Source organism: Engystomops pustulosus, chromosome 8 (assembly GCF_040894005.1).
Source record: "Engystomops pustulosus chromosome 8, aEngPut4.maternal, whole genome shotgun sequence".
Classification (NCBI taxonomy): domain Eukaryota; kingdom Metazoa; phylum Chordata; class Amphibia; order Anura; family Leptodactylidae; genus Engystomops; species Engystomops pustulosus.
In genome coordinates, this window is record NC_092418.1 from 121,476,121 (window position 1) to 121,494,087 (window position 17,967).

The 17,967-nt window shown below is 43.6% G+C and overlaps 2 protein-coding genes across 2 annotated transcripts in view; one reads left to right on the top strand and one right to left on the bottom strand.

The window, feature by feature from the left end:
• LOC140075964 (uncharacterized) overlaps window positions 1–17,967 on the bottom strand; it is a 484,965-nt gene that overhangs the window by 26,253 nt on the left and 440,745 nt on the right. The gene's annotated exons all lie outside the window — the stretch shown is intronic.
• On the top strand, window positions 1,919–15,275 carry LOC140075546 (uncharacterized). Its single transcript, XM_072121625.1, has 4 exons — window positions 1,919–2,008; window positions 2,856–3,105; window positions 13,546–14,170; window positions 14,333–15,275. Exons 1-4 carry the CDS (start codon window positions 1,919–1,921, stop codon window positions 15,042–15,044), a joined length of 1,677 nt encoding a protein of 558 aa, XP_071977726.1. The 3' UTR covers window positions 15,045–15,275.

The following is a 17,967-nucleotide window of genomic DNA, read 5'->3' on the forward strand; positions in this document are numbered from 1 at the left end:
CCCTGCACCCCTATACCTCTGCACCAATAAGAAAGCTTTGTTAAATTATGGTTACACTTTAAGCTGCTAAAAATGATGGATTCAGATAATGTCCATGGAGGCCTTGAGCACAGACACCGCAAAAATGCAACACACCACAAACACCCCAGACACCAGAGCCAACTAGCTGTACACACAGATAACACTGCTATACGTGGTACAGGTGAATAATGCTGACATGTACAACTAACCCTCATCCCAGGTAAAAATACAGAGCTCAATATTTTCTGTTAATATGAAATAACGCAGTAGAATGTGTTGTGTTGTACAAGAGTTTATGTATACACATGTTTAGATCCATGACTTGTACATATGCACATGGGTACACATAACCTCATATATTACACACTATCAGGACATGTACTGCACATATACACTGCACATGTATGGAGATTACTGCCTCCTCTCCCACAGCTCAATGTCCTGACTACGTTACCACTGATCAGGTTCATGGACACATCATGGGAAAGGATAATTGCAGGAAGGGAAACAGAAGAGGAATCAGATCTAAAAAGTAATGACTGATAAGTCCATCAGTACTCACCATCCTGGGGGTCCCTGGCCCCAGCGTCATGTCCTCCTTCCCAGGCTCCCTCCTCCGCACATATCTGGACCTTTTCTCTCTCCATTCTGTGTCTCAGTCTCTTAGTCCAAGCTCCTCCAGTAAGATCTTCCACCAAGAAGTTCTCCCATGTGGGTCCTGCTCTGGTCTCTTATAGCCCTTGGTCTGTCCCCTCTTGGAGATACCGTACCTAATGATGAAAGATCTTCCCCCCATGTAAATGAAGGGTGTCGGTGACGTTTGCTATCAGCCAGGCCGAGCACTTATCATGCCCTGAGTGTTCTCCTTTGTTATGGGTTTATCATTCCCTTTCCCCAAACAAATGTGGCCAGGACTTCCCGATGGAGCTAAATATCTCCATTTACAAGTATTTACTAGGCTGAATGTCTCCCGGTGATTCCCTACTGATTTCACATCCTGAACAATAGGAAATGCAAATCCCTCCATGCACGTGACTTACTGGGAAGATCATACTATAAGGTCTTATTTTCATCCATGTTACAAGACTCTGCTCCTTGACAGTGATTATGGTTGTGAACATCCCGTGTAAAACTTCCCTCTCCAGCATCTCATCTCATCAGAAGATCGAAGGCAATTATTAAGATAAAAGTGTTTGGAGATAATGAGCTTCATCATTACAAGGCACATGAGTAAGTCAGAGGGAATTCCTAGCTACAGCTATTACTTTGTGATAATTTACTATAGATCTTAGTTTTTATTTCTCTTTTTCATCAGATATGTCTTTATTAAATTTGCTTGCATTTTAATAAAAAATGGTTACAAAAGTAACCAAAGAGGAAACATTGGCTCTTCTGCTCCTGACATATAGAGAGTAGCGTAGAAATGGAGACGCCTTAGCGATATTTATTGCCCGGTCACAATGATGTCTTGCGTTACTCCATATGATGGAATGAATCTTTACAAAAGGGATAATATCAGGCTAGGACGATGGTTTGGTGGAATGGGGTGGGGTAACACTCTATGCATCCTCTCAAATGAAAAAATCTGGGATAGAACTTCCTTCCAAACTTTTGTAAGAACCGTCCTCAATAAAAGCTGTTGGGTTCATAACCTCATAACCTTCTCACATATCCCTACAAAACTAACATTACTCCTGTATTATGTCAGTTTTGTCCCACAGGGTCACAATCTCCTATGGGCAGCTTTCTTACACTTCAACATCATCATCTAGTACAGAGAACCTGTTTTCAACCTCAGTGGAGCATTCAGAGATTTTATGAACATCATGACTTAAAATCTAAAGTTATTCCCTCATGGCCCCTACCGGGGAGCAGATAGTAATGTTGCAGTGGAACAATGCTTTCAGAATATCTTAAAGAGAACCTGAGAGACGGAGCAGACCTTGCACTCCTTGTAGACAGACATCCAACAAAGGCTGCGGTATCCGTAAGCAGCGTGCAACACCTCTGCCAATGCAAGGGTTAAACCTGGTGTTGCTAAACTAAATCCCTCTCCATGCAATAGAGTTTCATTAAAGAAGACCTTTCACCACCCAAAACTTATGAAATCTAACATACCAGAATGTAGGGGCTTGCACACTGATTCAGGGGCTGTTAGAGTTTTTCTCCTAGCCCCCTCCGTTCCTGAGGTATAAGCCCTGTGTCTGACTATTAAATCTTCTGTATCGTCGGAGAGGAGGAGCTGCAGCACGGGTGGAGGGGGTGTAAATATGCTAATCTTCTCTTTCACCATCCAATCGGCAGCGGACGGTGTCAGACAACACTCTGCCGGAGACCTGCCAGGCTGTGGATGAGGCCTCCATTCCTGGTACCAAGCACCGTGACCATCGACAAGTGCTAGGCCACATAACCATAAAATGGGTGTTACGGCTAATCTCTATCACTTCTGGTATTAAGGGAAAACACAAGCTGCCATGCCTAGTTCTGGCTCATCAGAGGCCCCGTTACTTTATGTGCATTATGCCATAACGACCACTAAATTATATCAGCAATTGTATACAAGAAGAAAGCGTGTCAAGACAACCAAACTATAAACAAAATATCAAACTTTATTTACACATATGCAATTTTGACAAACACTGACCAATTTAAAAACACTTAAAACGTGTAACAAGTACACAAAACAGGACTCAATGGGATGAAAAATGTCCAAGTCATCCCAAGAAAACCACCCTGGCTACAACAAATCTTGACCAACGGTCCCAATTGGTACGGGGATGAGACTGAGGAGATCTTTCCCCTGTGGTGACTGTTCTGTCTGTCCCCTTATGCAGGTCTCCAAGAACCACCTGAATGTGCCCGGCTTCGAGAAGGTTCCTCTACGCCACTATATTAACTACAAATCTACTAATGTTATCTATGCACTCATCTGCCCTTGCCAAAAACTGTACGTGGGACAAACAACTCAACAACTGCGTAAGAGAATACAACAGCATCTGTCTACAATCAACAACACAGAATCCAGCTTCTCACAGGGGAAGACCTTGTCGACTGTTGCGATGCACTTTCGCACACACCATTCAGGTAGGACACAGGGACTCAAAGTGGTGGCCCTGGACATGATTCGCCCCTCGATCCGGGGTGGAAACTTGGTACCTGAACTCTTACGCAGAGAGGCTAGATGGATCTTCAGGCTGGGGAGTTTGGCCCCTCGGGGCATTAACGAAGACCTTCTCTTCACAGGCTTTTATAAGCAGAAATAGAACGTCAACTCTTCGATACATCTGCCATTAGAAGCCTGGTAAGTATGACATATTGGTTATGCATCTCACTTTATGTTTTGGGTGTATAGCGGAGGTCTCTCCCTCCCTTAATTGATTTTTTCACATAAATATTACTTAATCACTTTTTTCACAGTACGGTTGATCCACATTCACTATTTAGTGTCTAATTTTCCACACATCTTTTCACAACTTTTCACACGTTTTTTCACATGCTTTGGGACCATTGGTCGCTCCTAACGAGCACATCAGTTTATTCTTATATTACACGGTTCTCAGGAATATCTTGTAGCACGGTGATCATCATTTTTCTATACACACACTTATCTTCTTTGGAGGTACAGGGGATATTCTTGGCCCAGGATTTTACTTCATATTGGTACTTTTTCTTCTTTCCTCTCTTCAATCCTCTTTCTGTCTTAGCATAACCTTGGGATTACATCTTACCTGTTTTGGCCCCACTTCTCCTCTTCCCTCCTTGAGGAATAGAAACTTCCAACATTTATCTTTACAGGACTAATATTCAGTTGAACAGACCTTGCACCCTGGACCTGTAAAATTGCCCATTTGTCCCTCATATCATTACATTGGAACTTCATCGGAAATTATAACAACCCGAGATGAGTGACCCTTCTCCTGTTCCTCCTTCTTTGTTTCCCGGTACCATCTTCGACAGAATTGGTCTGATGCCTGTCTCCGTGGTCCTTGATTTATATTTTAAAGAATTATTGCTGTTTGTAATTTTGAAATGTACCTGTAATGCATTTACTATCACACACTTGTGTTGTCACTATATGAAAGAAATGTTTTTTGACTTATCTGCACCATCTACGCCCATTACCTGTCATTATTTACTAGGTGTGACGGCTGTGGTTTTATGGCAGTGGGGGTCCCCACAGACTGTACCTCAACGGGGGTTTGCTCTGTACCTATAGGTTAACATGATAAACATGTATTTTTAACATCTATATGAATATGCGCTATGCTTGTAATTTGCACGCTCTAGTAATAGGTCATGGACTTTTAGCTCGCCGTTACGGACCTCTGCATGTGTATCACATGTTTGGAAGTATGCATATGTGTCTGGATCAGTGCAAAACTTGTAAATACGCGCTTATATACTTTGTTCAGTAGGAATCCATGTTGATATGTGTGGGAGTTGCTATACTCCTATCGATATGCGTCGACTAGAGAGAATTTTGTATTTATGCGCCGGACAATTCAATTTTGGCGCTGCCCGTGCGCCTAAATCTGAGTCAGGCGCTCCAATATACAGCGCGTGCGCATAAAAATATTTCTGGCGCTATTTATGTCGCGCGTGCGCATAAAAATATTTCTGGCGCTATTTGTGTCGCACATGTAATTACAACATCTGATACTTCCGGTGCAGTAACCGGATGTGAACTGAGCAGCCCGCAGGTAAGGGGACTCCCACTGCTGTTATAAAAGCCGCCACACCGACTCAGCTGATAGCTCTCCCCTGATGAAGTCACTTTAGGTGACAGAACGCGTGGGGCATCACGACCCCCTGGCTGTGTCTGGTGTTGTCTGGTAAATTACCATGATTTTGTATATATATGGGTGATACACAGTGCCTCATTTCTTATGATTGTTATGTAGGAAAAGTTTACTATACTGTTGTGTTACCATGCACCTTATGTAGCTGATTCCCTTTGGGAGCTCTTATTGTACATTCATCAACACCAGATAAGATTTGTTGTAGCCAGGGTGGTTTTCTTGGGATGACTTGGACATTTTTCATCCCATTGAGTCCTGTTTTGTGTACTTGTTACACGTTTTAAGTGTTTTTAAATTGGTCAGTGTTTGTCAAAATTGCATATGTGTAAATAAAGTTTGATATTTTGTTTATAGTTTGGTTGTCTTGACACGCTTTCTTCTTGTATACAATTGCTGGTATTGGCAACCGGTGCATATTGGCTGTGCAGGACCCACACCCTTCTTTTGTGAACACTAAATTATATCAGAGAGCCCTGAATCTCCTTATTATAACTGGGCTCATAAACATGAACCGTTACTGGCTGAGATGTTATGTAATAGAAAATGTTATACCGTATACATTCTGTAAAAATACCTCTCACCCTGTGACCATTCATGAATAATAATGATAGGTCTGTATCTGCACAAACTATTAACTCCTTCTCAGCTGAAGGAAGATAGGAAGCTCCTTAATGCCCAAAGTAACAGACAAGGAGTTTGAGCAAACTGTTACAAAACTCAAATCAGTCAAAGCTCCAGGATCTGATGGGGTCTCCTCTCTGTATTATAAAAAATTTCGACCATTTTAACACCCCATATTACCACTTATTGCAACCAACTTTTAAAAGGCAAAGAATTTGCCCCTACATTTCTTAAAGCCACAATCGCTTTGATTCCCAAAACCCAATGAGAAACTATCCAATAACAAGTGAATTTCTCTTATAAAGTTGGATGCTAAACTTTTCAGTTATATTTTGGCTGCCCGATTGAACTCTTTTTGATTAGTCGGGTTCATAGAGACCAGATCAGTTTTACACTGGAAAGTCAAGCTCCGAAAAACATGTGGAAGATATTAGATTTCATGCAGTTGCCCGTGGTCCACGGCACATGTTTGATGTTTCCGGCCTTTGATGGCCTATCCTGGTTGTATCTGTTTCACGTACTGGTCCCTATGGCCTTCTGTATCCCAAATTTTATGAAATATTTTAGGGCTGCTAGGATAATTTAATTGCCCTTAATACATGGCAAAACTGGTCGTCCATTATGGGTTGCAATCGAGACAGCAATGATTGATCACTCACCTGTCCGCGATCCAGCGCTGCCTCCTGCTAATTGGCGCTGGCCACCTGGCAATCTAATAAATAGCCGATCTCTTCCCTCTGCCCGCTGGTTCTTTGTGCTTCCCTGCCATTGATAAAGCTGTGGTCCTTACCCTGTGTGATTAAACTGATTTCTGTTGTTACCCCGGTTCTGTTCCTGTTCTCACTTCTCCACTGCCTGCCCGGACCTTCTGCTCTGCCGCTGATGCTGAACCTGTGCTGCTTGTCTGGACCTCCTGCCTGTCCCCGACCACGATTCTGCCTCACGACTCTGTAACTCGTCAACATCCCATGAAACAATTTCTCTCTCTACCATCTTACTACGTCCGATGAGAAGATCTCATGCAATTAATAAGATACATTAATAATACACTGAGTGAGTACAGAACATGGGGGTTGTACAAGGGGAAACTTTGAGGCTAAAGTCAATATTCCATCAGGTTTCTACAAATGTTAAATATGAAACATCTAGAGACATTTATTCATTGTGGAATTTCACTTAGTAAAGCCGTGATATTACAGACCATAGTAGCCCTGTCCCGGGTTAAACCTGGGTAGAGTCTGACCCAGAGGTACTTAGTATTTGTATGTAATACCCCTGTGAGTAGATAATAGAAGTGGCTCCTCTGTTTCTCTCACTGCACAGGATCAGCTTATTCCATTAATAGAGTTTCCACAATCCAGGACATAAATCCCGTGTGCCGGGCCATGGAAACTCTTTGTATGGAATAACCCAGACCAGAGTATATCTTTAGGGATGGAATTGCCCAGGCCAAACTATACTCCTCCAGAGCAGAATATACCCCTCTAACATGAAACCACTTCCCAGTGTGATCCTTCTACGAAGAAATTGTCATGGAGGCGAGAGAACGAGGCTTCCCGCTGACAGCTCTGCTATTCCTTGTGGATTAGTTGATTTGTAACCAGGTCAAATCACTTTTTGTGCTTTAACTGAATATTCAGAAAGCCGGAGTTTCCACATTTCTATGGGATTTTTGGTGGTGGTGTCCACATTACTGGGTCCCCAGGAGAGGCAGGAGAGGAGGCCGCGCTGTGTGGTTGTGTTCTCTGTGTATTTGGTTGTATACAGTATATAGTGACATTTATGTTATGTGTCATGTATTTTTAGCTGTAAGAATATGTGAGGGTTGTATGTTACTTCTGTGATGTATAAAGTTATTGGGGCTTATGGGAAATGGCAGAGAATAAGCGTCTGGATAGAAATGTTTGAGTAACACAACAAGGAGATTAGATGATGCAGAGACACAGACATTGTTTGCTGCATCTACGGAGATCTGAAAGATCCCACACAAATATCTTTATCTTATAGGTCCAGAATAATAGGTTGGAGATGGGTTGATACAAGGAGGAGTTATGGGCAGATCACATTATTACACGTGGTAACATATTGCTGGTATCTTTGACATATTTGGAAACATCTTGTGGTTCAGAACTCGGAAAAAGTTCATTTGTCTGAAAGTGGACCCAAAACTGGACATGAATGAAGAACATCTAGAGCCGTAATAAAACACAATAACAAATTACATTCTACGTATATTCTGAGGTCAGAAAAATTGTGCGACATTCATCAACTGGGAAAGATGATAACATTGACCCAGATATATAAAAGTGGTGTCATCTGCCCCGGTGCAGTTTTCCTCTTCCTGTGCAGGTTGTGCCGGATAATTCATAGCGACGCGTCACCGTGTTCATTTATAAGGTGCGATCGGCGCTGCTATGGAAAGTTACACAGTTGCATCTTACAGCCGTGACACAAAAATGGCGCAAACACTTCATACATACACGTGCACGCTCCAAAGACAGAAAAACTGGCACAGACACAAAGATATCTGATCTGGGGGTAAATTGTGTTTAGAGGACAATATGGAAGCTGAGCTGTGGTGATGTATAAATATCAGATATATAGATTTATATTCATCAAAGTGTAAGATGTGACCGATACTCTCACAGAAACAATGGGAAAGGCCTAGAACCAGGGGAAGAGACAACAATAACCATCCCTTATACACATTCTCTAAGGTGGAGGATGGGAGTCACACAGAGACATTCGGCCTAGTAAACACTTGTAAATGAAGTTATTGAGCTCCATGAGAAAGACACATCCTGCCCACAGTTGTCTGAGGAGGGGATGATAAACCCATAACAAAGGAGAACAATGGAGGCGTCACAAGTGCTGGGCCCGGCTGATTAGGAAGTGGCACCGACGCCCTTCATTTACATGGGAGGAAGTTCTCTCACCATTAGGGTGGGACATCTCCCAGAGGGGCAGACCAAGGGCTATAAGAGACCCAAGCAGGACTCACATGAGGAGAACTTCTCGGAGGAAGAACCTGGAGGAGCTTGGACTGAGACCCTGACTGGACACAGAGCAGATCTATGTATGTATCTATAGACTGAATGGTGTGTAGATGTTTTACCAGGGGCTTTTCTTATAGAAATTCTTATTCTATATATTTTTACATGAGATGTAGATGTCCATATTTATTTCCCAGTAGCAAAGTTTAACATGGATGGAAGTGACACTGAGGAGAAGATGATCCCCAAGGTGGAGGAAGAAGAGGAGGAGGAGGAGAAGGGAGCCTGGGAAGGAGGACATGACGCTGGGGCCACGGACCCCCAGGATGGTGAGTACTGATGGACTTATCAGTCATTACTTTCTAGCACTGATCCTCCTCTGTTCTCCTTTCTTTCCTCTTCCCCAAAATGTGTCCTAGAACCTGATTGGTGATTGTGTTTTCAGGGACAGTCAGGCTTTTCTGGTTGAAAGTTCTAGGTAACAGTGTAAGAGGTTTTACCAGCTGCACATTCACATTTCATGTAATGAATCTCCTGCTGCCCAATTGTACACAAACCGAAGGGGAAGTCAAATGGTTGTATTCAGTGAAAACCAGAAAAGTTTGGTCACAGTTCGGTCCTAGCAGTATCCACCCGTCTGTGGTGTGTAATCGTCTCTTAGCTGTCTCTGTACAGTTTGGGATATAAGCAAAAATAGTAGATAAAAACTACAATAGTGAAGCCACAGCTCAGCAGTTCCCAGTGTGATCCTTCTACGAAGAAACTGTCATGGCGGCTCTGGGAAAATGGCAACTCAGGAATAGGACAATAAGATGTAGTCCATGTACAGGTGGAGACTCCGGCACCCAAAAATTTAAGTTAAAATGCAAAAATGTATTTGGTAGGGTTAAAAAGAAAATGTGTCATATGTGTCATGTATTTTTAGCTGTAAGAATCTGTGAGGGTTGTATGTTACTTCTGTGATGTATAAAGTTATTGGGGCTGATGGGAAATGGCAGAGAATAAGCGTCTGGATAGAAATGTTTGAGTAACACAACGAGTAGATTAGATGATGAAACAGACATGGGGGGGGGGGGGTTGTGCACTTTCATTATACAGCGCTGAGTCGTAGTAATAAATGTGCCGCAAACTGCGACTAAGCACAACCCACCTCTATAGGTGCAGAGATTTATTAAGTGTTGGACAAAGTGCAGCCGCGACACAAAAATGGCGCAAACACTTCATACATACACGTACACGATCCAAAGACAGAAAAACTGGCACAGACACAATGATATCTGATTTGGGGGTGTTAAGGAGATCGCACTGGTTTCGGACGCCATCTTGCGCACTGTCCACCATTGTAGATACAGCGGACATGTTCGCTGACCATTGTCACGCTAATGTCATGATTCAGCCATTTTCGTGTAAAGGTTTCTCCTTGGCACATGTGAGAGATGATTGACCTTCGGTATGTTCTCCTTCTTATCATAAATGTTTTGGTTCTGGGGACATTCTCTGTACATTCTGTAGATAAACATGTCTGTGAACAAGGCCTATCAACCTTTATCGAGAATGTGCTGGTAAATTCATTATGGCCAATAGCATTACAGTATTCTTATCTCCTTCTTCACTCCCCCCAATTCTGCTTTTTCTGTTTTGATATATGACTGTGGTTTTTGAAATAAAGAGCGTGATATGAGTGCAGCTAAAAACCTTGTCTGCGTTCTGGGTTTGTTCTCTCCTCCTGGTACCAGGAGCCATGAAAGATTTAATTTGAAAGTCACCATGTAATGGGGGGTCTGAGACCCAGATAAAAATCTCTAACAGGGGGTAAATTGTGATTAGAGGACAATATGGAAGCTGAGCTGTGGTGATGTATAAATATCAGATATATAGATGTAAGATGTGATACTCTCACAGAAACAATGGGAAAGGCCTAGAACCAGGGGAAGAGACAACAATAACCATCCCTTATACACATTCTCTAAGGTGGAGGATGGGAATCACACAGAGACATTCGGCCTAGTAAACACTTGTAAATGAAGTGATTGAGCTCCATGAGAAAGACACATCCTGCTCACAGTTGTCTGAGGAGGGGATGATAAACCCATAACAAAAGAGAACAATGAGAGCGTCATAAGTGCTGGGCCCGGCTGATTAGGAAGTGGCACTGACGCCCTTCATTTACATGGGAGGAAGTTCTCTCACCATTAGGGTGGGACATCTCCCAGAGGGGCAGACCAAGGGCTATAAGAGTCCCAAGCAGGACTCACATGAGGAGAACTTCTTGGAGGAAGAACCTGGAGGAGCTTGGACTGAGACCCTGACTGGACACGGAGCAGATCTATGTATGTATCTATAGACTGAATGGTGTGTAGATGTTTTACCAGGGGCTTTTCTTATAGAAATTCTTATTCTTCACCAGAAATTAATGTATCTCTGGAGGGAAATATTTTTACATGAGATATTGATGTCCATATTTATTTCCCAGTAGCAAAGTTTAACATGGATGGAAGTGACACTGAGGAGAAGGTGATCCCCAAGGTGGAGGAAGAAGAAGAAGAGGAGGAGGAGGAGGAGGAGGGAGCCTGGGAAGGAGGACATGACGCTGGGGCCGGGGACCCCCAGGATGGTGAGAACTGATGGACTTATCAGACATTACTTTCTAGAACTGATTCCTCCTCTGTTCTCCTTTCTTTCCTCTTCCCCAAAATGTGTCCTAGAACCTGATTGGTGATTGTGTTTTCAGGGTTATGAGCCAGATAATAGATCTGTAACAGTCTCTAGAGATTCGTGTCTTGTATAATATAAACTGTGTCCAAGTTCCTGACATGGAGAAAAACATATGCGTGTAGGGGAGCTCCTGTCCTTAGGCATATAGATGGCACAGGCAATCGAGTAACGAGAAGTTAGAGAAATGGACGTCACTCACCGCTCTTCAATAGAGGTATAGGGGTGCAGGGATGTAGAGGTATAGAGGTGCAGGGATGTAGAGGTATAGGGGAGCAGGGATGTAGAGGTATAGAGGCACAGGGATGTAGAGGTATAGGGGTGCAGGGATGTAGAGGTGTAGGGGTGCAGGGATGTAGAGGTATAGGGGTGCAGGGATGTAGAGGTATAGGGGTGCAGGAATGTAGAGATATAGCGGTCAGGGATGTAGAGGTATAGGGGTGCAGGGATGTAGAGGTATAGGGGTGCAAGGATGTAGAGGTATAGGGGTGCAGGGATGTAGAGGTATAGGGGTGCAGGGATGTAGAGGTATAGGGGTGCAGGGATGTAGAGGTATAGGGGTGCAGGGATGTAGAGGTATAGGGGTGCAGGGATGTAGAGGTATAGGGGTGCAGGGATGTAGAGGTATAAGGGAGGAGGGATGTAGAGGTATAGGGGTGCAGGGATGTAGAGGTATAACGGTGCAGGGATGTAGAGGTATAAGGGTGCAGGGATGTAGAGGTATTGGGATGCAGAGGTATAGGGGGGCAGGGATGTAGAGGTATAGGGGTGCAGGGATCTAGAGGTATAGGGGTGAGGGATGTAGAGGTATAGGGGTGCAGGGATGTAGAGGTATAGGGGTGCAAGGATGTAGAGGTATAGGGGTGCAGGGATGTAGAGGTATAGGGGTGCAGGGATGTAGAGGTATAGGGGGCAGGGATGTAGAGGTATATGGGGGCTTGGATGTAGAGGTATAGGGGCGCAGGGATGTAGAGGTATAGGGGTGCAGGGATGTAGAGGTATAGGGGTCAGGGATGTAGAGGTATAGGGGTGCAGGGATGTAGAGGTATATGGGTGCAGCGATGTAGAGGAATAGGGGTGCAGGGATGTAGAGGTATAGGGGTGCAGGGATGTAGAGGTATAGGGGTGCAGGGATGTAGAGGTATAGGGGTGCAGGGATGTAGAGGTATAAGGGAGGAGGGATGTAGAGGTATAGGGGTGCAGGGATGTAGAGGTATAACGGTGCAGGGATGTAGAGGTATAAGGGTGCAGGGATGTAGAGGTATTGGGATGCAGAGGTATAGGGGGGCAGGGATGTAGAGGTATAGGGGTGCAGGGATCTAGAGGTATAGGGGTGAGGGATGTAGAGGTATAGGGGTGCAGGGATGTAGAGGTATAGGGGTGCAAGGATGTAGAGGTATAGGGGTGCAGGGATGTAGAGGTATAGGGGTGCAGGGATGTAGAGGTATAGGGGGCAGGGATGTAGAGGTATATGGGGGCTTGGATGTAGAGGTATAGGGGCGCAGGGATGTAGAGGTATAGGGGTGAAGGATGTAGAGGTATAGGGGTGCAGGGATGTAGAGGTATAGGGGTGCAGGGATGTAGAGGTATAGGGGTGCGGGGATGTAGAGGTATAGGGATGCAGGGATGTAGAGGTATAGGGGTGCAGGGATGTAGAGGTATAGGGGTGCAGGGATGTAGAGGTATAGGGGTGCATGGATGTGGAGTTATTGGGGTGCATGGATGTAGAGGTATAGGGGTGCAGGGATGTAGAGGTATAGGGGTGCAGGGATGTAGAGTTATTGGGGTGCAGGGATGTAGAGGTATAGGGGTGCAGGGGTGTAGTATAGGCTGACTAAGAACATACGTTGGGACATAAGGATAAATAAAAATGTAGAATTTACACAATTTACACTGAAAACTGAGATGTTGGACAAGACAGATTTTAGCTTTCTATAAAGAAATGTATAATATAGTCGTCATCAAAGGATCTTAAACAACCTAGAAGACACCTGAATGGTATATAAACAGACAACTTATATACAACCGGAGGGCAATAAACTAAAGCTGAGGCACGACAAGCGAGCGCTGGCTCTTATCTGCTCGTGGCTTCCAGGTCAGAGGTCGGGGTCAATCTCTGCAACAATTTATACTCCAATTCTTTCCTTCCTCTTTCCCTTAAATCTATAAATGTTGTGAGTTTTCTGTATTATGGATAAGATCATGTCTGACGAGGAGAACTCGTATTCTCCAAAGCTCCACCATCAAACATACTCAGTCTCAGAAAGCCATGGCCGGATTTCTCCGCTCTTCTCCTCTCTCTGCCCAACATGGGACAAGTCTCCACTACTTGTATAAAATATTATTATCATTAGAGATTTTATCAGCGTAATAATCACTGATCCTGTTATTCCCGGCAGATGCCATCGCCCAGAGCTCAGAGGAACATCTGATGTCTACAGATATCACAGCAGATGATTGTGAGATTACACAAGATACATATAAAAATGGCGCCAGAAAGACGGATTTACCCTCCGCCATTCCCAGCAATGACCCATCATCTGATCCTATTACATTGGGCTTCTGTTCTGATACATCCCAGACTAAGAGGAAGAAAAGAAGCCGCCAAAGAGGAGACGGACAACTAAGAGCTTCCGCTGGGCAGAAGACATTTTCATGTTCAGAATGTGTCAAATGTTTCAGGTTTAAATCATTACTTATCAGACATGAGAGAACTCACACGGGAGAGAAGCCATATCTATGTTTAGCATGTGGCAAAAGTTTTACAGATAAAAAAGATCTTTATAGACACCAGAGAATTCACACAGGGGAGAAGTTATTTTCATTCTCTGAATGCAGCAGATGTTTTGCCAATAAAGCAGATCTTAAACTACACCAAAGAATTCACACAGGGGAGAAGCCATTTTCATGTTCAGAATGTGGTAAATGTTTTACTACTAAAAGAGAACTTGTAAACCATCAGAGAACTCACACAGGAGAGAAGCCGTTTTCATGTTCAGAATGTGATAAACGTTTCAGTTTTAAATCTTCACTTATTAGACATGAGAGAATTCACACGGGAGAGAAGCCATATTTATGTTTAGTATGTGGAAAAGGTTTTATAGAGAAAAGAGATCTTTGTAAACATGAGAGAATTCACACAGGGGAGAAACCATTTTCATGTTCAGAATGTGGAAAATATTTTACAGTGAAATCAAGCCTTGTTATCCATCAGAGAATTCACACAGTAGAGAAGCCATTTTCATGTCCCGAATGTGGTAAATGTTTTAGGTTGAAAAAAGATTTTGTAAACCATCAGAGAATTCACACAGGAGAGAAGCCATATTCATGTCCCAAATGTGGTAAATGTTTTAGGTGGAAAGAAGATTTTGTAAACCATCAGCGAATTCACACAGGAGAGAAACCATTTTTATGTTCAGAATGTGGAAAATCTTTTATTGCAAAATCAAGCCTTGTTAGGCATCAGAGAATTCACACAGGGGAGAAGCCATTTTCATGTCCCGAATGTTGTAAATGTTTTAGGATAAAATCAGAACTTTTAAACCATCAGAAAATTCACACAGGAGAGAAGCCATTTTCATGCCCCGAATGTGGTAAAAGTTTTAGGATAAAAGCAGAACTTGTAAAACATAAGAGAATTCACACAGGAGAGAAGCCATTTTCATGTGTCATATGTGGTAAATGTTTTTCTATAAACAAAAGTCTTGAAATCCATAAGAAAATTCACACAGGGGAGAAGCCATTTTCATGTTCAGAATGTGGGAAATGTTTTATTCAGAAATCAGACCTTGTTAACCATGAGAGAATTCACACAGGGGAGAAGCCATTTTCATGTTCTGAATGTGGAAAATGTTTCGCTCACAAATCAGGTCTTGCTGCACATCATGCAAAAATGTAACTTTTATTTAGAGCTTTTTATACAGAAGAGAAGCCACACTAGGGAGAAGCCACACAGGGAGAAGCCATTTACTTCTTTCATGGTGACTGTGGTCCCAGCTGCTACAAGTTCCTACCCGGTAGTTTTAGGCTGATCTCTCACCTTCCTTATCATGGATGCCCCACGAGTCATTGTGTATTTCATCCATATTTTAATAACTGCTCTGTAGGAGCCGGAGCTCTTAATGGTTGGTAGGAGATCAAATACTTGTTTATCTCAACAGAATGCAAATAAATTTTATACAATGTGATTTCTGGAATAGATTTTTTCATGTTCTATCTCTCAATGTTCACACTAAAGGGGTTGTCTGGTTGTAGTAAGTGGATGGGGCGGCCCCTTCATATCTATGGAGCTGATGGAGATCGCTGAGTACGGCGCTCAGCAATCTCCCTCAGCTCCATAGAGAGGAATGGGGGGGCGCACTTGTGTGATCAGCTGCTCCGCTCATCTCGGGGGTACATCGGACCCCTGTTCTCATGATCTGTGGGGGTCCCATCACTAAGACCCCGCCAATCAGTAAATGAACCAATGACCCATTGCCTGGACGATTTTTTGTTTGTCGGGCAGAGGGATTCCGATACTTGCTGCTCCCTGCCGCGCAGTTTACAGCACTCATAGAGTACATTGGGGTCCCTTTGTCTACTGACAAGACTGTCGGTCCAGTTCAAATTTCAAGCTTGACACTTATAAAATGACTTTTAGATTACCAGTCGAGAAGATTTTCCTCCTACGCCAGGAGATCGATTGCTTGCTCAGTAAAAAGAAAGCCACCCCCCACCAATTCCAGGTCCTCCTGAGCGTGCTCAATGTGACATGTAGAGTTATTCCCATCGGCCGCGGTTTCTCTCGCCTCCTTTCGTTAGCCACAAAAGGCACGCTTTACCCTAACCATTTCATCAGGATTACCAGCCCCCTGACACATGATTTGCAAGTTTAGCGTGTATTCTTGCAGGATATTAATGGTTCCGGTATCCTACACGATGCAGAAACGGACTTTTGTTCCCTGAATTTATTCACCGCAGCCTCCGCCAACGACGGCTTTGCCACCATTTGGCACAATACCTGGTGCAGCGATGCCTGCCCTTCATCTAGGCGGAAAACAGGAATTACTTACAAATTGCACCCTTTTATGTCTGTTCCTATTAGTTGTAGCTTTTGAAATTTGGGGCTCTAAATTGGCCGATACCAGAATTAGATTTTGGTCGAAAGACGCCTCACTAGTACACGTCGTAAATAATCTCTCATCCTCATCTTATCCCGTACTCGCGCTGCTACGTCACCTAGTTTTGTGCTGCCTTCAATCCAACATGTGGCTCCTGGCCAGGTATGTCCCTGAATTTTCAAACGGCACGGCTAATGCCTTGTCTCGTGCACAATTTCAGGCGTTCAAAGAACTTCACGGGTGAGCGGACGAGTCCGGGATTGCATGCCCCCATTTGTTATGGAGCCTGGTAGAGAACAGTTTGCACACCTGATAAGGACTTCCATATTGGCAGCTACATGGCAGAAGTATTCCGTGTCTTGGTCACATTGGTTGTCTTTCTCTGGGGGTACATTACCCGCGGAGAGGTCCCAACTTTTGAATAATTAGTTAAATTGGCTATTGCAAATTAGACAACAGGGCGCCTCGTTTAATAAGGCAGAAAGTAGTTTGGCCGGCTTGTCCTTTATGCTAAAATTAAATAACCGTCCCGATATAACTAAAGATTTCCTCTTAAAACAAATCTTAAAAGGCTGAAAACGTGAAAAGTCTTCCCACGATTCCCGGAGACCAGTGTCCCTTCCCCTGTTTTTTCATTTAATTTCTATTTTTAGATATTTACTTTTTAGATATTATCTGTCCGAATGTTTTTGAGGAGTCATTATTTAAAGCAACGACGCAATCGTAAAACACAACTAAGTCAAAGTTTGTATTCATCGCTCCAAAACTAATTTTTTTCAGTATGGGCTCTTGGTTTTCACCTCTTTTTTTGGGGGCCAATCTGTGCCCCATTTCCTTGATCTATAATTACGAACGTGGTCGCCCGGCGGGTCGAAATTTTCTTATCCACGCCCCCGGATCCCCATCATCTCATTATCAATTCAGTGCAGTTTTCAAAAAATCCCTGCTGTTCTTAGGTTTAAACCCAAAAGAATTTGGCCCTCATTCCTTCTGTATTGGTGCTGGGACCACGGCGCACTCATGCAGAATGAGCGAGGAATCCATAAAAAGGCTGGGCTGGTGGAAATCAGACTGTTTAAAGTCTTATATCCTCCCAGACCTTGACCCTTTCCTATAGCTTTCCCTTTTGATTAAATCGTCACTTACACATATCTATGCTTATTTAATTTATAATTAAGTTAGAAGAAAGTAATAAAATTAGATTATACATTAAAAAAAAAACAATCTGTTTACTGATGTTCCAGGGCCCCAAAGACACGTTTGTATCATTGGCCATTCCTTTATTCATTGGGCCGAGCAGAGAGCGGCCGTCCACCCTTGCGGCCAAGGTTTAGGGCTAAAGGAAGTTCAAGTGCACTGGCGTGGCGTTCGCAGCATGCGGTGAGCTCAAGTTCTACCGTAAGTAGTGCAGGTCAACCGGAATCACCAAGCTGACGTGATCATTATTGTCCATGCGGGGGGCAATGATTTAGGTCGGGTAAAGCTAGGAGAGATCATTTCCCTGATTAAGGAGGATTTTGCTCATTTCCCTAGTTTTTTCAACCCTGTCACTCTGGCCTGGTCGGAGACTATTCCCCGCTATCACTGGAAAGGTGCTCGGCATTATGATGCTATTGAGCGGGCACGTAGGATCCTTATTATTTGTGTCTCCAGGCACGTCACTTCTCTGGGTGGTGTAGTCTGGGTGGTGTAGTTAGAAGGGGATAATAGGCACCTGCTCTT

Excerpts from the sequence above, each read along its gene's own strand:
- LOC140075546 (XM_072121625.1), top strand. The coding sequence starts at position 1,919 with ATGCTTTCAGAATATCTTAAAGAGAACCTGAGAGACGGAGCAGACCTT. Across the intron at positions 3,106-13,545 it reads CTTTCGCACACACCATTCAG|ATGCCATCGCCCAGAGCTCA; the intron begins GTAGGACACAGG and ends TATTCCCGGCAG. Across the intron at positions 14,171-14,332 it reads GATAAACGTTTCAGTTTTAA|AGTGAAATCAAGCCTTGTTA; the intron begins ATCTTCACTTAT and ends AAAATATTTTAC.